Raw genomic sequence first — 21,856 nt, forward strand, 5'->3', positions numbered from 1 at the left:
ACACTCTCTCTGTTACTGTTGTGACTAAATGTCTGGTGTAGTCTAGTGATCTGTAACCCACATCTTTTTGCTTTGGGGGGGTTGTTCACAGATAAGAATGAGTGTAAGCAGTTTGGAGTGTGTTCCCACATCTGCAACAACACCAAGGGCTCCCACAAGTGCAGCTGCCACAAGTACTTCACCAGGATCAACGACACCTGCAAGGTTGACAGTGAGTACTGCTCGGTTCAGCATTACCAGTGGATCAGTTACTGTTATTGCTTCTCTATGTCTTTAGAAACCTGTCTGAATTTGTCTCCGTTTGAACGTTTTAGCCTCTGTCACAATTTTGTGTGTGTGTGTGTTGCGCTAACTGATATCTAACTAAATGTATGTGTGTGTGTGTTGCGCTAACTGATATCTAACTAAATGTATGTGTGTGTGTTGCGCTAACTGATATCTAACTAAATGTATGTGTGTGTGTGTGTTGCGCTAGCTGATATCTAACTAAATGTATGTGTGTGCCAAATAGCTCTTAGCCACGCAAGACAATTGCATTGTACGGTGATGGCCTTAGAACCGTAAGTCAGAGGGGATGTCCTAACTCGGGTTGTGACCTTCCGCTGTCTTCCCAGACTTGAGACAGGTGCTCTACATCGCCGACGACAACGAGATCCGCAGCCTGAACCCTGGCATGCCCAACTGGCGCTACGAGCAGACCTTCCAGGGCGACGCCAACGTGCGCATCGACGCCATGGACCTGCACGTCAAGACCAACCGCATCTACTGGACCAACTGGCACACGGGCAGAATCTCTTCCTACGAGCTGCCATCCTCATCCTCGTCACCGAACGGCAACAACAACCGCCACCGCCGTCAGAGCGACTCCCGCGTCGCCAACCTGGAGGTGTGTGTCTGTTCGTGCTCAGATAGTATTGACTGCTCTTGTCATGCCCTTGACCCTTTCGCACAAATGATGATTTAACTGGTATTGTCCCCCCGTGTTCAGATCCCCGGTCTGAAGATGCCCCGTGGCATCGCCGTGGACTGGGTGGCAGGGAACATCTACTGGACAGACTCTGGCCGGGATGTGATCGAGGTGGCCCAGATATCAGGCCAACACCGCAAAACCCTCATCTCCGGCATGATTGACGAGCCCTACGCCATTGTAGTGGACCCCCAGAGAGGGTGAGTCTGCCTTGGGAGAGGAGGATAGTGGGGGTGGGAGGATAGTGGGGGGCGCAACACATTACTGTGTGATGGCGCAACGCATTACTGTGTGATGGCGCAACGCATTACTGTGTGATGGCGCAACGCATTACTGTGTGATGGCGCAACGCATTACTGTGTGATGGCGCAACGCATTACTGTGTGATGGCGCAACGCATTACTGTGTGATGGCGCAACGCATTACTGTGTGATGGCGCAACGCATTACTGTGTGATGGCGCAACGCATTACTGTGTGATGGCGCAACGCATTACTGTGTGATGGCGCAACGCATTATTGTGTGATGGCGCAACGCATTACTGTGTGAAGGCGCAACGCATTACTGTGTGATGGCGCAACACCATTACTATGTGATGGCGCATGTAACTGGTTGTCATTGCTGTGTATCCATTAGGACCATGTACTGGGCTGACTGGGGAAACCACCCCAAGATTGAGACTGCTGCCATGGATGGAACCATGAGAGAGACACTGGTACAGGACAACATCCAGTGGCCCACAGGTAACATATATACACACACTCACACACTCACCACAAACATTTTACAGCCTGATTGACAGGTCCATTTCTCCACAAATTGAAGGATGGGCTGTGTAGAGCTTTGTTTCACTCAATAAGCTTAGCCTCAAACTGACATGTCTCAATGACTGCTCTCTCTCTCTGCTTGTCTCTCTCTCCCTCTCTTTCTCTCTCTATATCCCCCTCTCTCTCTCTCTCTCTCTCTCTGCTTATCTCTGTCTCTCTCTTATCTCTCTCTCTCTCTCTCTCTCTCTCTCTCTCTCTCTCTCTCTCTCTATCTCTCTCTCTCTCTCTCTCTCTCTCTCCAGGCCTGGCTGTGGACTACTTTAACGAGCGCCTGTACTGGGCCGATGCTAAGCTGTCAGTGATTGGCAGTGTGAGGCTGAATGGCAGCGACCCGGTGGTGGCTGTGACCAGCATTAAGAACAGTTGAGTGACCTGCATGGGTCTGGGTTTAAAGACCTGGGCTGACATCCCTAAGCCACAGAATCATGTTTTGGTTAGAGATATGTAGGCCCATTTTTAGATGTGGAGTCTTATGACACTGGGACTGTCAAGAATGGGTGCATTGAATTGGAGCCTGCTGATATCCTCAGCAAGTGGGGAAAATGTTGTATTTTAGCATAGCTTACAGCATATCTAACTGGTAAAGAGTTGGTCTGAGCTGTGGTGTTCGGTCTTGTTTGTTCCAGAGCTCCACCACCCGTTCAGTATTGACGTGTTTGAGGACTACATCTATGGCGTCACCTACATCAACAACTTTGTGTTCCGGGTCAACAAGTATGGCAAAGGCCCCATGGAGAACCTGACTACAGGAATGAACCACGCCACGGACATCGTACTCTACCACCGCAACAAACAGCCTGAGAGTGAGTGGACATCACAGTTATTATCATGACAGTCACCGGCTGACACAATGTCATTACCGCCACAGCCCTAGTAGAGGTCAACACGGCTGTTCTCTAAACGCTCTTTCATGGTTGAATTCGAACTTGAGATGTGTGCACAGAACTAGGCCGATGACAAATTGACTTGCACACCAGAGATGTCAAGTTAGGCTTAGGTCTTTAAAGTCCAAGGGCCACCCATCAAAACATGTGTTGTTCCGTGACCCAGAAAACGGAATTGCAACATTTCAGCAACACAACGTAGATAAAGTTATGAACATGAATGCTGTGTGATTAAAAACGTGTAAAAACTGCACATTTAGTTTCTTTAATCAAAGTTATTATATTTAGCATCAATCAGAGTGCATCTTGGGTAATTTCCCTAGCTAAGTTCCGACATTGCTATATTTCACCTTGGTTACTTGTGTTGCACACTGATCCAGATGAACCCCAAATGAGGAAATCTGTTTTAACCATGTGCAGTGGTTTTCTCAGTTAATAGAATATGTTTTGGCAGCTGTATTCAGCCTACAAGGGCCATCGTTGCTCTTGGCTGCTAGACAAACTAAATACAGCATGTTTAATAGCTAGCACAGCTCTCAAAATAAGCTAAATAAAGTGGCGTTCTGGCATATGAGAAATCTATTTAAGCAGCTTCTTCTCTCATGTTATTTTTGCATTCCTCCAGTCTGGTAGCCTAAATGCCTTGCTTTCTGAAAGGATGGACAACGGAACACGTGTAACAATTGTAACCAAGATGTAATATGGCAACCTCATAATGTTGCTAGGGGGAATTACCCAAAATGAGCTATGATTTCAAAATCGTACCTTTTGAATTATACATTTTTATTAACTTTGACCATTTTTGATCCACACAGTATTCATAACATTATCAATGTAATGATGTTTAAACTTTGCAGTTTTGTTTCCTGGATCACGGAATGCCTTTTTTGATGGGTGGCCCTTAGACTATTAGAGACAGGCTTACAGTCTGGTATAATTGTGTTAAAGGAGGGCTAAACTTATCATTAATAAATGCAGTGGCCATGACTGAAGCCAAACGAGAGTAGTCTTTGTGTGTGTGTTTGTACATTCACTCTGCCCAAACAGTACACAGTCACTCTTCTATGTAACTTAAAACAGTCTAACCAGGTCTTGTGTCTTGAAGTCGCCTCGGCTAGCTGGCGCTAGCAAACTTCTTTTTGTCAATTAGCTTCAGCCTGCTGCTGTGGACCGTGGCAAAGTTGGTTTGACATTGGACAGCGGACAGCCTATATCTGGGGCTAGTTTGGGACTGTCAATTACACAATGCAAATGGGACAATATTTTCATTTTTCACATATTTAGTTGTCTCATTAACTGCATTCAATATTTGTATGTGAATTTCTACAATTTTATAATTCGTTTGAGGTTTTTAAGTAATTTAAATAGAGATATTGACATTTAAAAAAATATCGTCCCATGTAGTTTGTGATATCAAATGTCAAAACGAATTGACCATGGGCATAACGATGTGGTCGTGTGCAGCTGCGCTCCGAATTTATGATTACTTGGGTGCTGTGGGCATGAGGGCAGGATTAAAACCCAACCCATGGAAAACTATTCAGGTACCCTTCATTCTGTGACATAGGAAAGAATTTTATCATCTCGCAAATCTCCATTTTGGACGAGACTGACTTAATGACCAAAATGATCCAATTTACACTTTGTAGTCAATTTTGACACGAGAATAAATGTTTCTGACTCATATCGATGACACAGGCTGTTTTGAAAAAGAGAAGTTGCATTTTAGGGGCAGTCACTTTTTAACTTGTCTGTCTGTGTCTCTCTCTCTTTCTTGCTCTGTCAGTGACCAACCCATGTGACAGGAAGAAGTGTGAGTGGTTGTGTCTGCTCAGCCCCAGTGGTCCAGTCTGTACCTGTCCCAACGGACGCACCCTGGACAACGGAACCTGTGTGGAGCTCCCTACTCCTACACTCTCCCCTATCTGTGAGTATACAAAGTCGTACACACCCACACTAACACCCTTATACCTAAACTGTTATATTGAACATGTATTGCATTGTCTATGAGTACACATACACATACAGATTAGGTTTCTTTGTCTGATTTTCATAGATATTTACTTTACCTACAAGAAAATGCATTGCAATATGGTGAGAGACATGGCATAGGCCAGACATAACATCAAACATTCATAAAAACAAGAATAACTTCTTAAGGACTCTAACCCCTCCCTTCCACATTACATAGCTGTCTCTCCTATACTCAATGTTACACATCTCCTTAATGTTCAAGGTCCCTGAGCTTTGCACATACTGCACAAACCCTATAGTTTCAATGTCCATGCTTATTTTAAGTTATATTTCTCTTTTCGCTATTGCCCGTTCCTGAATGAGTAAATCTACTGTGTCCCCATGTCCCCAATGTCCTCCTTATTTGTTCATAAGGGTCAGTGCATGTGGCACAAATTCATATTTGTACCTGACCAGTTTGCACGGGGGGAGTCTATAGCGCTTCCTGGATGGCAGAAGCACAAACTCTGAGTTGAGCACATGGGAGGGGTGCTCTGATATTTTGTTTGCCATCCACAGCATGTTTGTGTGGGAGCTGTCCAGAAAGGTTTTGGTGGTCAGCTTGCCAATTATTTTTTAGGCAGTTTTCAGCACACTTGACACCCTGGCTTTTGCCTGTATTGTGGCACTGTTGTATCAAGCAGTGATGCAGTACTGCAACACACTCTGGATAGTGGAGCAAAAAAACATGTTCAGTATTTCCGAGGTTGCCCCGAAAGACTTCAGCCTGCAGAGAAAGTGCATGCACTGTTGCACCTTAGAACACACATAGCACATAGTCCACTTTGACACTCCATCTCAGGGCATGGTCAACATGTACTCCCAGATCTAAATATGAGAGTAGACCTGCTGGATGTGTTCACTGTGAATGACTACCTGGTTTCGGTCAGCCACTGACCTGGGCTCAAAGATAACCTCCTGTGTTTTTGTGACATTCAGGACTAAAGAGTTTGTGTCACACCACTGCACAAGGCTGTTTACACTGTCTAGGTACAGTGGGAGGTTGCTGTTGTCCTCCATTAGGGCCAGCAGGACAGTGTCATCAGAGAACTTAATCATAAAATGCTTGGTGTTTTGACTTGTGCAATCGGTGTACAGAATGAAAAGGACGGGTGAGCTCACACAACCTTGCGGGGCTCCCCAGTTGGTGACCACAGGAGGGGAGAGAGTGTTGTTTACCTTGAGTTGTGTTACTGAGAAATGAGTGTTACCAGTAAATGAGGTGTGGGTTAATGTCCAGTTCTTTCATTTTGGCTAGTAGAAGGTGCTAAAAACAGAGGAAAAATCTATAAAGAGTGCTCTGGCATATGTTTTTGGTTGGTCTAGGGGTTTCAGGATCAGGTGTGTGAGGGTGGTCACTGCATCCTCTGTACTGCACCTGTTTCTATATACAAGCTGGAAAGGGTCCAGTTTCCTCTCCGCAGAGTCTTTTTAGGTTTCGAGACACTGTTCTCTCCAGACATTTGACGAGCTCTGAGGTCAGAGCCACAGTCATTGGGGCATGGCTTTTTCATGATGAAGTGAAACGTTTTCCAGGCCTGTGGTATTGTGTGTGAGTCGATGGATAACTGGAAGATGGGTTGCCAGACTGGGCCAAGCTCCTCAGCAAAGGTCTTGAGAAGGACTGGGCTCACATTATCTGGCCCAGAGGCCTTCCTTGGGTTCAGCTGTTTAAAAACCTTTGTGACCTGCTCTGTGGTAACAATGATTTCCTCTGCGTGAGAGGTAGGGACAGTCTGTAGGACAGCAAAGCAGTCATTTGTGTGATTATGAGTGTCAAATCTTTTGTAGAACAGATTCTGTTCCTTCACATGTGGGTTCGCAGGGTTCTGACATGCAAGCCATGGTCTTCAGCAGCCTAGGATTGGCTGCTGTGAAGGCCCCCCCCCCCGTGTAGCATGGTGTTGATCTGTTTCGGGATCCTCTTAACCTCTCCCTGTCCTTGTTATTGAAGGCCACTTCCTTTTCTTTGAGAGCCTTTTGTAATGTCCTTTTTAACATAAGGTCTACCCCAACAGTAAGCCCTTAGTGGGTATTACGGTCTCTACAAAGAAGGTAATATAGTCTGTATTTATGGTGGTTGTGTTATTTATACTATTGTTAGCTTCTGAACAAACAGGGTCCAAACTTAAATGGAATACTAGGAAAAGCTCTAACCAAGTTTATTCACCCAATGGGTCATACAGCTGTAAAGACAAAACACATATATTTCTAACCTCCTACTAGGCGGGGTCAACTCCTTACACATCTAGACAGCCAATACATCACTGTTGCTAGGCAGGAACTTAATTAACCTCTGGCCCCCTCCCCAGAGGTTATTTTTCTCACTTTATCTTTTGACTTGACCTGAGCCAAGTGCGTTGCTCCTCCCTAGTTCCGCAGCTGGCCTGCCTTATCAGGCAAACTAGACTGTTTCCCTTTGCCTCTCTCTTTAGGAACATTGATCTTGAACAATAACATGTTTGAACAGTATATGAACTTTCTACACTTCCCCTTGTCACTCTGTAACTTTCCACACACAAAGTTCCTCTGTACCCTTCATTGACCCTAACATATACATTCCTTATACATGTAAAGTAATCAATAAGTTCTGGTATGGTAACATGAATAAGTATATTTCAAGCTAGAAGCAACACTATCATGCTGGAACACCTCCCAGTCAGTGTAGAGGAAACAGCCTTTAAGAGTCTCTGTGCTGTCATCTGACCACGCTCTGACTGTCTTTCTCACCAGTCTGGTTTTCTTTAGCTTTGTCTTATATAGTGGTGCATTTTGTTACGTTACAGCTTTATTCTAAAATGAATTCACTAATTTTTTCCCTCATCAATCTACACACAATACCCCATAATGACAAAGTGAAAACAGGTTTTTATAAATTTTAGAAAATGTATTAAAAATGAAATAGCTTATTTACATGTATTCAGACCCTTTGCTATGAGACTCGAAATTGAGCTCAGGTGCATCCTGTTTCCATTGATCATCCTTAAGATGTTTCTACAACTAGATTGGAGTTCACCTGTGGTAAATTCAATTGATTGGACATTATTTGGAAAGGCACACACCTGTCTATATAAGGTCCCACAGTTAACAGTGCATGTCAGAGCAAAAACCAAGCCATGAAGTCGAAGGAATTGTCCGTAGCGCTCCGAGACAGGATTTTGAAAATGTATTTTATTTCACCTTTATTTAACCAGGTAGGCTAGTTGAGAACAAGTTCTCATTTGCAACTGCGACCTGGCCAAGATAAAGCAAAGCAGTTCGACACGTACAAAAACACAGAGTTACACATGGAATAAACAAACATAGTCAATAATACAGTAGAACAAGTCTATATACAGCATGTGCAAATGAGGTAGGATAAGGGAGGTAAAGGCAATAAATAGGCCATGGTGGCAAAGTAATTACAATATAGCAATGAAACACTGGAATGGTAGATGTGCAAGTAGAGATACTGGGGTGCAAAGGAGCAAGATAAATAAATAAATACAGTATGGGGATGAGGTAGTAGGATGGCCTATTTACAGATAGGCTATGTACATGTGCAGTGATCTGTGAGCTGCTCTGACAGCTGGTGCTTAAAGCTAGTGAGGGAGATATGAGTCTCCAGCCTCAGTGTTTTTTGCAGTTCGTTCCAGTCATTGGCAGCAGAGAACTGGAAGGAGAGGCGGCCAAAGGAAGAATTGGCTTTGGGGGTGACCAGTGAGATATACCTGCTGGAGCGCGTGCTATGGGTGGGTGTTGCTATGGTGACCAGTGAGCTGAGATAAGGCGGGGCTTTACCTAGCAGAGACTTGTAGATGACCTGGAGCCAGTGGGTTTGGCGATGAGTATGAAGCGAGGGCCAGCCAACGAGAGCGTACAGGTCACAGTGGTGGGTAGTATATTGGGCTTTGGTGACAAAACGGATGGCACTGGGATAGACTGCATCCAATTTGTTGAGTCTATTTTGTAAATGACATCGTCGAGGATCGGTAGGATGGTCAGTTTTACGAGGGTGTGTTTGGCAGCAAGAGTGAAGGATGCTTTGTTGCGAAATAGGAAGCCGATTCTAGATATAATTTTGGATTGGAGATGCTTAATGCGAATCTGGAAGGAGAGTTTACAGTCTAACCAGACACTTAAGTATTTGTAGTTGTCCACACATTCTAAGTCATAACTGTCAAGAGTAGTACTGCTGGACGGGCGGGCAGATGCAGGCAGCGATCGGTTGAAGAGCATGCATTTAGTTTTACTTGCATTTAAGAGCAGTTGGAGACCACGGAAGGAGAGTTGTATGGCATTGAAGCTCGTCTGGAGGTTAGTTAACAGTGTCCAAAGAAGGGCCAGAGGTATACAGAATGGTGTCGTCTGCGTAGAGGTGGATCAGAGAATCACCAGCAGCAAGAGTATACATCATTGATGTATACAGAGAAGAGAGTCGGCCCGAGAATTGAATCCTGTAGCACCCCCGTAGAGACTGCCAGAGGTCCGGACAACAGGCCCTCCGATTTGACACACTGAACTCTATCAGAGAAGTAGTTGGTGAACCAGGCGAGGCAATCATCTGAGAAACCAAGGCTGTTGAGTCTGTCGATGAGGATGTGGTGATTGACAGAGTCGAAAGCCTTGGCCACGTCGATGAATACGGCTGCACAGTAATGTCTCTTATCGATGGTGGTTATGATGTAGTTTAGGACCATGAGCGTGGCTGAGGTGCACCCATGACCAGCTCTGAAACCAGATTGCATAGCGGAGAAGGTACGGTGGGATTCGAAATGGTCGGTAATCTGTTTGTTAACTTGGCTTTTAGAAAGGCAGGGTAGGATAGATATAGGTCTGTAGCAGTTTGGGTCTAGAGTGTCTCCCCCTTCGAAGAGGGGGATGACCATGTCAGCTTTCCAGACAATACGAAAGAGAGGTTAAACAGGCTAGTAATAGGGGTTGCAACAATTTCGGCAGATAATTTTAGAAAGAGAGGGTCCAGATTGTCTATCCCAGCTGATTTGTAGGGGTCCAGATTTTGCAGCTCTTTCAGAACATCAGCTATCTGGATTTGGGTGAAGGAGAAATGGTGGAGGCTTGGGAGAGTTGCTGTGGGGGGTGGAGGGCTGTTGATCGGGGTAGGGGTAGCCAGGTGGAAAGCATGGCCAGCCGTAGAAAAATGCTTATTGAAATTCTCAATTATAGTGGATGTATCGGTGGTGACAGTGTTTCCTAGCCTCAGTGCAGTGGGCAGCTGGGAGGAGGTGCTCTTATTCTCCATGGACTTTAGTGTGCCAGAACTTTGTTGAGTTTGTGCTACAGGATGCACATTTCTGCTTGAAAAAGCTAACCTTAGCTTTCCTAACTGCCTGTGTATATTGGTTCCTAACTTCCCTGAAAAGTTGCATATCATGGGGGCTATTCGATGCTAATGCAGAACGCCACAGGATGTTTTTTTGCTGGTTAAGGGAAGTCAGGTCTGGAGTGAACCAAGGGCTATATCTGTTCCTTAATTAAGATGGTGAGGAAGGCACTTTTAAAGAATAACCAGGCATCCTCTACTGACGGGATGAGTTCAATGTCATTCCAGGATACCCCGGCCAGGTCGATTAGAAAGGCCTGCTCGCTGAAATGTTTTAGGGAGCGTTTAACAGTGATGAGGGGCGGTCGTTTGACCGCAGACCCATTATGGACGCAGGCAATGAGGCAGTGATCGCTGAGATCTTGGTTGAAAACAGCAGAGGTGTATTTGGAGGGCAAGTTGGTTAGGATGATATCTATGAGGGTGCCCGTGTTTACGGATTTGGGGTTGTACCTGGTGGGTTCATTGATAATTTGTGTGAGATTGAGGGCATCAAGCTTAGATTGTAGGATGGCCGGGGTGTTAAGCATGTCCCAGTTTAGGTCACCTAGTAGCACGAGCTCTGAAGATAGATGGGGGGGCAATCAATTCACATGGTGTCCAAGGCACAGCTGGGGGCAGAGGGTGGTCTATAGCAAGCGGCAACGGTGAGAGACTTGTTTCTGGAAAGGTGGATTTTTAAAAGTAGAAGCTCGAATTGTTTGGGTACAGACCTGGATAGTAAGACAGAACTCTGCAGGCTATCTCTGCAGTAGATTGCAACACCGCCCCCTTTGGCAGTTCTATCTTGTATCTTGATTGTGTCGAGGCACATTTCTGGGGAAGGGTACCAAAACATTTCTGCAGCGATGAAGGTCCCCAAGAACACAGTGGCCTCAATCATTCTTAAATGGAAGAAGTTTGGAAGCACCAAGACTCTTCCTAAAGCTGGCTGCCTGGCCAAACTGAACAATCTGGGGAGAAGGGCCTTGGTCAGGGAGGTGACCAAGAACCCGATGGTCACTCTGAAAGAGCTCCAGAGTTCCTTTGGGGAGATGGGAGAACCTTCCAGTAGGACAACTATGTCTGCAGCACTCCACCAATCAGGCCTTTATGGTAAAGTGTCCAGATGGAAGACACTCTTCAGTAAAAGGCACACAGCAACCTGCTTGGAGTTTGCCAAAAGGCAACTAAAGGACTCGCAAACCATGAGAAACAAGATTCTGTGGTCTGATGAAGCTAAGATTGAACTCTTTGGCTTGAATGCCAAGGGTCACGTCTGGAGGAAACCTGGCACCATCTCTACAGTGAAGCATGGTGGCAGCATCATGCTGTGTGGATGTTTTTCAGCGGCAGGGACTGGGAGATTAGTTAAGATCTAGGAAAAGATGAACGGAGCAAAGTACAGAGAGATCCTTGATGAAAACCTGCTCTAGAGCGCTCAGGACCTCAGACTGGGGCGAAGGTTCACCATTCAACAGGAGAACTACCCTAAGCGCACAGCCACGAAAACGCAGGAGTGGCTTCGGGACAAGTCTCTGAATGTCCAGCCAGAGCCCGGACTTGAACCCGATGGAACATCTCTGGAGAGACCTGAAAAAAGCTGTGCAGCGACGCTCCCCATCCAACCTGACAGAGCTTGAGAGGATCTGCAGAGAAGAATGGGAGAAACTCCCCAAATACAGTTGTTCCAAGCTTGTAGCGTCATACCCAAGAAGACTCGAGGCTGTAATTGCTGCCAACGGTGCTTCAACAAAGTACTGAGTAAAGGGTCTGAATACTTATGTCAATGTGATATTAGTTTTTTTTTTAAATATACATTTGCATACATTCCTAAACTTGTTTTTGCTTTGTCATTATGGGGTATTGTGTGTAAATTGAATACATTTTTTAATAAGGCTGTAACTTAACAACATTTTGTAAAGTCGAGAGGTCAGAATACTTTCTGAATGAACTGTACACTTAAGTCCTGTGCAATTTTTTTATATTATATGATTTTATAGTACGAAGAATATAATTGGACTAATTGAATAAAATTGAATGATATTCTTCCCATTCCGGAGTGAGAGTGCATGCATATGAAGTGGCTATGTTGAGTGTAAAAGTGATTTTTTGAAACACTAGATTTAGTTATTTGGCAGCTCTACAAACCTTAGAATGCCATTAGAAATCAAAAGATATATTGGCTGCATGATGCGACTTTAGGCTATTGATGATTTGAGAAAGCGCAAGCTTTTTTTTGCGACTATGTTCCTTGCCTCAGGCCGCACAAGTTGTCTCATCAAGTGCTCATATTTTAACCCCCTCACAAAAAGAGATTTCAGTTTTGAAACTGCAGTAATTGCAGTCGACTGCTGTATTTTGGACGCAGTAATTGAAGAAAAACTGCAGATATACTGAACTCTAGCTGCAGTTATACTGCACTCTGACTGCATTTTTTTTTTTCTTACGGGCCATCAGACTATTCTCAATTAAATATTGTCTTTACTAGTATGTTAAATTAGTTTCAATTTAGAATGGCCCATTATCAAATGGGCAAGAACAAGGGCAAAACAAAAAATACATGTCGTCCATATGCACTGGAATAGCGAATGAGGGCCACTTACCCACCGGTACGTTTTTCACTCATGTTGGGTAGGCTACTCCTGTAATTTCCCTGCGCCACAGATGATATCCCACTCAGGACTCTCCAACCCTGTTACTGTAGCTACCCTGTGCTTAATTTGGAAATAACTATTGATGTTCCCGAACAGATTTAATTTATTTTCTGTAGCTTAAGGTAATGTCAGTCTATTAATTCTGAAATGATTTTTTTAAAATGCCCTATTACTAGGCTATTCAAAAATAAATTCACTATAATTGTAGGCTAAATCTGAATTTGTTCAGTTTAGGCTAGAACAATTATGTACCAAATATATATTTTAAAACAAGTGTAATATGCGGTAGGCTATGTATTGTATAACGGCAGAATCATTATTTGAATTCTGATTGGTTTTTTCGGGCTTGGGTTCGTATATAGGCCTATGCTTATACATAAACTCTAATATGCATATAAGTGTTTTGAATGAATCATCATGTTAGAAAATGCTGCCCATTTAGTTGTTAGGCTTTGAAACAATATCCACAAACGCCATGCTTTCCACCCAGTTTCAACCTATTTTTTTAACTTCTTTCTTCAAATTGGTCAATCACAGTGAGGTGAGTTTTAAAAGTATTTAAAAATACTGCTTTGATAAGTGTTTGATTTGATTTTCCATTGCATTTGCATTGATGTCAGAGTGGTTAGAGGGACAATAGAGCCCCGAGTACCAGGCCATTAGCAACCTGATGATCGTTAGTGAGTTGGTTACTAATAACGCATGTCCAGAGTGCATAAAAGGAGATTACCGTGACTCAGTGGTCACGTGGAATTTTACTTCGATCATGACTCGTGACTGCCGGTGTGGTGGTAATATGGTCACTGCAACAGCCCTAGTGTTGTAGACAGAGATGATCTGGACAGCGTTGTGGTCAGAGTTGGAGATCAGTGGTTTGATGTGGGTGGTGTAGCAGTCTTTGATGTTGACATAGCACTTGTCCAGGATATTCCAGATCCTGGTGTTGCCTTAGACGATTTGAGAGAAGCCTGGCATTGCCCACTCAAGGCTACACTGGTTGAGGTCTCCCAGTATATGACTTGCATCTGAGTGTTTTTGCTGGCGAGTATGAACACAGTCTGAGATGGTGCTAGCTGCTTTTGCTGTTTTTGCCACTAGGAGGGATGTATGCAACACACAGTGTCGCACAGCCAAACTCCCGTGGGAGATATAATGGTCTAAGAGTAAGGCACAGAGCCTCCACATCACTGGTAAATATTTGATCCTCAATAGTAAATTGCTGGCACCTGCCGGTCATTTATGTACATACAAACCGTGCTCCCTTTACTCTTGCCTGAATGTTCAGTCCTACCGGACCTCAAGTGTAAACCCCTCGATTTACAGTTGGAGAGGCCGATATAGGATGCTGCCATGTTTCGATGTAACACATGACAGAAGAGTCTCTGTACTCCAACAGTACCTTTGGTGCCAATCGAAGGTAGATTAGCCAGCATCACAGACGAGAGAGCAGGTCTCGCGCACAGCCGCTGGCGTAGTCTCCCCTCGTCTTCCCTGTTTTCTCCTCACCCGTAACTCCATCGGGATGTGGTAGTAATCCGGGGTCTTGTCGTTGTTGGTGGTACTAATGAGCGCAGGGACATTAGTTTCCCTCGAGTACACCGGCTCCGTGGTGCTCGCTCGCATGTTTGTAACCCTGTTGTGGTCTCCGCTTGACGTCCAACGTGTGTGTCTTCCAAACACACCGTATTGCAGAAGTAGCGTTGTGATCACAAAGTTAGTCTTATAGTCTGCTTGTGTAACAATCCGCAGTGGGTATAAAAGTCCTTTTTAGCTCACATAAAACTCAAAATTATGACAGAAACATTAAACACACATCCACACTAATCCCTACCTGTAATTCTTCACACTCACCCCTTCTCTCCTCCCCCAGCTCCTCCCAGTGGTACGTGTAACGTCCAGTGTCTGAACGGAGGCAGTTGTTTCCTCAACGCCAGGAAGCAGCCCAAGTGTCGCTGCCAGCCCAACTTCGGAGGAGACAAGTGTGAGGTGGACCAGTGCAGGGACTACTGCCAGAATGGAGGCACCTGCACGGCCTCTCCTACAGGTAATACACTACCCCGACAGGAGGGCGCGCTGTCTGAGAGGAGTCAGAATAGAACATTAAACCAGGAACAGTGAGACATATAGACAAATAATACAACTAGACAGCCGTGTATTGAGTCAAGGATTTTACCCTTAATGAGCAGTCCTAATGTTAGTCTGATGTTAGAGGTCAAGTCTCCTGAGTTTCTCTCTCCTCTTCCTGTCTATCCTCTGTCGGACCATGTCTGTCTTGTGACTCCCTCCCCAGGCTCCCCTACGTGTCGCTGTCTGACAGGGTTCACTGGTCCTAACTGTAACCTCCAAACCTGTAAGAACTACTGTCAGAACGAAGGGAATTGCACGGTCAGCGCTGGCAACCAGCCCACATGCCGCTGCCCTGCTGACTTCCTGGGGGACCAGTGCCAGTACCGTGAGTCTCGCTGTCTGTCCGTCTCGCTGTCTGTCCGTCTCGCTGTCTGTCCGTCTCGCTGTCTGTCCGTCTCGCTGTCTGTCTTTCTGTTGGTCTGCCCCGTCTTATCTTATTTTTTATTTAACGTAGTATTGCCTTGTTGTTTTCGTCTATAAATGTTCTGTACTGAGTCATGTGACCTACCTCTTCAAAAAGTATCTTCAATAATCCCACAGCACACCCCTACCCCACCTGGAATAAGGGGAGGAGAACAACCTAAGACCCTACTGTTGTACTTTCTTGCACTAACACTTGTCCTTTCTTACTAGCACTGACGTTGCTGATACCTGCTTTATTGAGGAAAAGGTTTACTTACTATAAGCAGGTTTCCATCCAACCATTTTTATGTGAGTAAAGTACCTGTCGGATAAAGAACTCACGACCGGCCTGATGTTAGATTATAAATAAAAAAAACTTCCGGAAGACTAGTAAAGCTCAAACTACCGTAATTTCCGGACTATTGAGCACACCTGAATATAAGCCGCACCCACTGAATTAAAAAAGAAATATTATTTTGAACATAAATAAGCCGCACATGTCTATAAGCCGCAGGTGCCTACCGGTACATTGAAACAAATGAACTTTACACAGGCTTTAACGAAACACGGCTTGTAATAAAAAATTAGCTTTAAGCTTTAGTTGTCTTTTTGCACTGAGTCAATTCCTCACGCTGCTGTTTCCAACGTCTTATCATCGACTCATTAAGACCAAGCTCCCGTGCAGCAGCTCTATTTCCTTTTCCAACAGCCAGATCAATCGCCTTCAACTTGAAAGCTGCATCATATGCATTTTTCCGTGTCTTTGCCATGATGAGGGTGACAAAATGACTACCGTAATCAGAATGATGGGAAGTTTGAGAGCGCTCGATTTAATCTAAACAGTAAACAAAAAAGTTGTTTGACCTTAACCCATTCGGCAATTTCATTGGCCTAATGAAAGCTTCATGCCGCCAAAAAACTGAGCACGTCACAGAATGTGTTTTTTGGAGAGAAAAAAAATGAAAGCGGGAAAAATCCATATATTAGCTGCGTCATTGTTTAAGCCACGAGGTTCAAAGCCTGGGAAAAAAGTTGCGGCTTATAGTCCGGAAATTACGGTAAGTTTATTCACCCACTGGGTCACACAGCCGCATAAGATAACATATTTACACAAGCACTGGTATTTAAACCTTTCTCCTATGCTCAGTCTCCTCCTTACACATCTGGACAGCCAATACATCTCTGTTGCTAGACAGGACTTTAGTGATGCCGGCTCTTTCTCACTTCATCTGAACTGACCTCGGCCCAAATTCCTCACTCCTCCCCAACTCACGGCTGTCCTGTTGACTTGTACCAGACTGTGGCCCTTCTCCTTTCCCAAGGATCCCAGATGTCTAACAATAACATGTTCTGACAGAATGTAAACGTTCGGCATTCCCCTCTCTCCCTCAGTGACATGAACAAGGATATTTCAAGTTTATAAGTCAGAACCCATCACTGTCAAATTGTCCACATAACAAAATACGCTAGACAAGGGTGGATATTTTTTTTGTCGGTGATTAGGTTACCATATGCAACAAATTGCAGTGGCAACAATTTATTGCACCATTTTTGATAGAATATCCATCATGTTGAGCTAAATTGGCAGTCACGCAATGCTATGTTGTGTGGTCCTCCCACTACGACTTGGAAAAGCATGCAGTTTATTAGGCTAAGCTACATATGCTATGGGTTATGATAAACTTCAGAGTGATTTAAAGTGCATGGTGATAAGCTTGCTGCGCCTTTCCATTTGTTAGGTTCTATTATGAGAGAAAGAACTCGACGGACACTGTGAAAGCTTAAACCAAGTTTATTCTTAGACCAAGACATGGTTCGAGCTTTCACAGTGTCCGTCGTGTTCTTACTCTAACAGAACCGAACAGGTGGCGTTGTCGGCAGGATCTTAACACAAACTCCTAGAACTTATGTTTTTTATTTCATCAATCAAAAAGTTATACGGCAGTGCTTTTTGTGTCCGCTATCTACGTCATTATGCACAGCCTTTTATTCGCAAGAAGACAGTTTGATGGAAACATACCACTGCTGGTAAAATTCACATTTATAAACATAAGAATGCTTAAAAAATCTTTCAACAAATTGACGGAAAAATAGCTACTACTGACTGTGATATGTGGTTGTCTCACCTAGCTACCTTAAGATAAATGCACTAACTGTGAGTCACGCTGGATAATAGCGTCTGCTAAATTACATGAATGTATTTCTATAATGTGGATCGTAATGAACTCAAATAAAGTCTGTCTCTGTCTGTACTGTCACAGGCTGGCAGTATAACACTATGGCACGTTACATGGTGCTTTCTACAAAATGTTAACTGCTTGGTACTCTTTTGAGATCTACCTTAAGGCTCCTTGCGCTCAGTATACTCAGACTGATAGTTGTCTCTTCTGTATGCCTGTGTGTGAGTAGGTAGCTGCGAGGGCCACTGTCTGAACAGGGGCACATGTCTGCAAAGTGCCAGCGGGGCGCACCAGTGTCGCTGTCTGCCCCAGTACAGCGGCAGCACCTGTGAGGTGGACAAGTGTCACTACTGTCGCGACGGCAAGTGTATCCCCACCAACTCCTTCCAGCCCACAGGAGAGGTCACCTGCGTGTAAGTGTCCACACACACACAGAGAAACTGATATTGACAGAAACAGACACCAACACACATCAATTCATAACACACACCCACCACCCACACACCTGTCCCAACCTATTGTTACCTGTGTGTCCTGTAGCTGCACCAACGGAAGAGTCCAGCCCAGCTGCTACACGTGTGATGAGTACTGTGCTAATGGCCAGTGCTCTGTCAACCCACACACACACCTACCAGAGTGCAAGTGAGTGTATATATACACACACACACACACACACACACACACACACACACACACACACACACACGTTCTCACACTCGCACTCAGTCACTAGAATGTTATCTCTGGTTGCTATGACGTTACATCTCTCTCTCTCTCCCCAGGTGTTCTGCAGGCTGGGTGGGGCATCGCTGTCAGATGGTGGCCTCTAGTGTCGACTCCTCAGAGTCTGGCGGACGTAAGTAAACTATTCGAAAGGTATTGCAAAAAGTAGAGGCGTAACTTTTGCTTGTGAGTTTTACTCCAACGTAGATGTCGGCTGGCCATCAAAGCTAAAACGCAAGAGATGCTCCTACATTTTACACATATTATTTTGGCTGCACATCAACTTGACGCTAATTGAAGTCTCCTACCATCAAAAATGACCTCCAGGGTTGCCAGTTCTGTGTAGAACGGTCGCCAGACTCAGCCTAACTATGTATACTGTTTGTGTGTCCGTGTGCAGGTACTGCCTCCATAGTGGTCCTAATGCTGCTACTGCTGTTGTTGATTCTGTTGGTGGGAGGAGCGGTGTTCTGGTACAGGAAGAGGGTGAGGGGGTGAGTAACACCACACTAAACAACACTACACAACTCCAATACACTAGAAGAGGAACACTGGGACATTAACTTAACTCCCTCTCAAGCTCTGTCTTCTTCATGGTCTCTGTACTCTCAGCCTCCCTGTCCTTTATCTCTTGGTCTTTACTGTTCACTCCTTTTCTCTCTCTTTCTATCTCTGGTTCTCTCTCTACTGTGAGTAACTGCATCTCTTCTGTCCCTCAGGTCTGGCAGGCCGGGCAAATCCTGCGCCAGACTCTCGCGGTAACGGTTGCCAGGGTTACGCTTTCCATCCTCTCTCTCCCAATTCAAAATGGCATCCCGTCCATTTCTCTCTCTTTTCATCTCTCCCTTCATCAGTCTCTTTTGCTGTGCAGTGTATAGTCCTGTGGTCAGTGTCTCTACTCTCTTTCTCTCCGCTGTGAATGAGCAGTGCTCTAGTTCAGCTTGCCCCTCCCTCTCCCGTTCTGAATCCCTGTTCAGGATTGGTCCTTCTCTCCAAACCTCCCCGCTATACTGTCCTAGAGGGGGTATTAAACAGGTGGTGATCTATTGAAGAGGTTGTGAAATAGATCAGTCTATGGCCCCAGCGTGCAGAGTGACCCATGCTGTTCTCCATCATACTGTATTGTACTGTATCATGTTGTTGTGTAGAGTGCTACTGTATGTACCATACTGAGGGGGCGCTCTGACTGCATTGTTCCAAACCAGGATTTGGAAAATGCAACATGAAAAATCCAGCATTTACTATTCTTCAAGTCCATGGTTTGACCCGATATGCTAATGCTCCAAACTGACAACATACATTTTTATCCAAAATGCCTATAGATTTTCAAGACATCAATAGATTTGACCTTGCTTATGTTTTTCAAGCAAGCTGTTAAACAGGCATTCCGTAGTACCACTTAGGGTACTGTTACACACCCCTCTCCAGGACCAGTGTGTCTAGTGTATTCTAGCTAGGTGAATGCTGGGTTTGCATTGTTGCCTGTGCTGTGGCTTTGGATCCATGCACAGTGATGTGACAGCCACTACCCCCCCCCCCCCCGACCCTGTGACGTGGCCGTGTCGCTGCCCGCGCTGTGTGGACGTTCTCAGGACCCGTCTGTACCTCAGGGGTCATGACCTTTCACCTCTGTGTCCGCAGGGCCAAGGGCTTCCAGCACCAGAGGATGACCAACGGAGCCATGAACGTGGAGATAGGAAACCCAGCATACAAGATCTATGAGGGCGAGCCAGACGACGATGTTGGGGAGCTTCTAGACTCAGACTTCACACTGGACCCAGACAAGGTAACACACACGGTAATAAAAGCAAGCCCACAAACACACTTACACCATGTCACACAGACCTGTACACGCGAACACACACACACATACACACACACACCCTGGACACAAATGAGGCAACATACAAACACACTTACTCTGATGAATGTAGTTTATCTAATGGTCCTCCCTGGTCTCTTCCTAGCCCACCAACTTCACAAACCCAGTGTACGCCACCCTGTACATGGGAGCCCACAATAGCCGCAACTCCCTGGCCAGCACGGATGAGAAGAAGGAGCTTCTGTCACGGGGGGATGAGGAGCCCCTGGTGGACCCGCTGGCATAGAATGTCCATTAGCCCGGGGCGTACCATTCCAAACACACCCCTCTTTTTGCCTTTTAAAATTAAGAAAAAAAAGCTATAAAAAAAGCCTGAACACTGTATAAAATGTACAAAAATGAAGGACTACTTTTGTATGTGATTGCAGTATTATATTTTGTTCTTTTACGATTCCTCTGGTCAAAAATTAACAAAAGCGTTTTCTATAAGATATTTTTTATTTACTTTTTGTCCCTTCCCCTTTACCTAAATAGCCACTACCTCTGTGCAAAATGAAATGGAAAAAGAAAATTAGAAGTTAAAACATCATCATTGGACAATTTTTATTTTTGTATGAATTGTATAGAGAAAAAAGCATTGTTCCATGTCACCAGTGCCAACTCTGTTCATGTTGACTTCGAGCGGGGGGAGGCTAACTCAAAGTTTTGTAAGTTGATACCAATGTTGTCTTGATGACAGTTTTGTCTGCGGGAGTGCGTAAGACAGGAATAATACAGCACGATTTGTGTACAGCATGTGTAAAATGTCAAAACCGGATGGCAACTTCAGTATTTCCATATTATTTTCTCAGAGAACGATCTTCATGAAATTGTTTTCTTCCTTGCACAAATGTAATGTTTTGCGGTGTATATACCGTAACATGTAACGCAGGTCAATATATGTTTGTTTCTAGCATATTCTAAAGGTGTGTAGGGCTTGTGATGATAAAGTAGCCTAATCAAAGTGTTGAAGCGACTGAGGAGTGACTGACTAATGTCTGGTGATGATGTTGAAGATGTGTTCAACATTCTAGGCTTGTGAGTGCTTCCATGTGGTGGGAAGTGTGCCCAGTGCCCATATCACGGCAGGTCAGAGCATTCTAACGAAGGGACGGACAAGAGATACTGTGACAGTGTGACACCTTTACTGAGAAGAACGTCACCCGTCGGTCTGCACCCCTTCAGTGGACTGTGGTGACAGAGAAAAGAGATGGGATAACATTTGGTCTGTGTTCCCCCCCCCCCCCCCTGCAGCATTTCTTCATTTGGTTTCTGGCCTAGAGACTGGCTGTCAGACTGTATAGATGAATCCTTCTAACCTTGAGATCTGTGCTTTTATGGTTTTGGAACAGCTCCCTCTGAAGTGCATTCATTCCTTTCACTTGCATAGCTTGCATAGCATTTCCCTGTTTTTCCTTTAGCCATTCCTGATCATCTCTTGGTCTCCTGTACCCTGCTGCTGGTGCCGCCGTTTTGGTCTCTCTGACGTGTCTTTAAGCTCGGCCGCTGTCCCAAAATGCTGCTTCTGTCAGAAGGTGATCAGCCATATTTTAATGCATGTGAGAAAACACATTCAAGTAACTAGAATAACAAATCCTTATTTTGCTTACCTGTCAGCAAGTGTTATTTTTGATTTATGCTGTCGCATTTTTTATTTTTATTTTAAAAGGAGAGAAGTACAATCATTTTACTTAAAGAACATTTTTGCAAAATCTTACATGCATTTTGGGATTTAAGTTGTTTTTGATTAGTTCTTGTTTTATAATGAAAAATTACACTTTTATAGTACAAAATGCATGGAGGTTCAAACTTTCTTCTGGAAAGAAAATAAAAATAATGTTAACATTTTTGCTGGAGTACTTTACAGAATAAATAAGATTGTTATAAATAAAATTAAGACCTGTACAGAAAACA

The 21,856-nt window shown here is 44.6% G+C and overlaps 1 protein-coding gene across 6 annotated transcripts in view; it reads left to right on the forward strand.

The window, feature by feature from the left end:
* The window catches only part of LOC106565466 (low-density lipoprotein receptor-related protein 1), a 181,727-nt gene extending 159,871 nt beyond the window's left edge, over positions 1 to 21,856 (forward strand). For 2 of the 6 annotated variants that reach the window (XM_014132678.2, XM_014132679.2), the window contains exons 74-89: positions 92 to 211; positions 615 to 886; positions 989 to 1,167; positions 1,603 to 1,709; positions 2,036 to 2,155; positions 2,420 to 2,596; positions 4,464 to 4,604; positions 14,520 to 14,693; positions 14,940 to 15,101; positions 17,588 to 17,771; positions 17,899 to 18,000; positions 18,141 to 18,214; positions 18,482 to 18,575; positions 18,801 to 18,839; positions 19,723 to 19,879; positions 20,049 to 21,856. In XM_014132678.2, coding sequence (XP_013988153.2) covers positions 92 to 211; positions 615 to 886; positions 989 to 1,167; positions 1,603 to 1,709; positions 2,036 to 2,155; positions 2,420 to 2,596; positions 4,464 to 4,604; positions 14,520 to 14,693; positions 14,940 to 15,101; positions 17,588 to 17,771; positions 17,899 to 18,000; positions 18,141 to 18,214; positions 18,482 to 18,575; positions 18,801 to 18,839; positions 19,723 to 19,879; positions 20,049 to 20,189 — 2,243 coding nt within the window. In that variant the 3' untranslated portion in view covers positions 20,190 to 21,856. The remainder of the gene's footprint in view (positions 1 to 91; positions 212 to 614; positions 887 to 988; positions 1,168 to 1,602; positions 1,710 to 2,035; positions 2,156 to 2,419; positions 2,597 to 4,463; positions 4,605 to 14,519; positions 14,694 to 14,939; positions 15,102 to 17,587; positions 17,772 to 17,898; positions 18,001 to 18,140; positions 18,215 to 18,481; positions 18,576 to 18,800; positions 18,840 to 19,722; positions 19,880 to 20,048) is intronic. The other 4 variants (XM_014132682.2, XM_014132684.2, XM_014132680.2 and 1 more) reach the window with 3 other exon arrangements.

The sequence above is a fragment of the Salmo salar genome, chromosome ssa12 (genome assembly GCF_905237065.1).
Source record: "Salmo salar chromosome ssa12, Ssal_v3.1, whole genome shotgun sequence".
Lineage (NCBI taxonomy): Eukaryota > Metazoa > Chordata > Actinopteri > Salmoniformes > Salmonidae > Salmo > Salmo salar.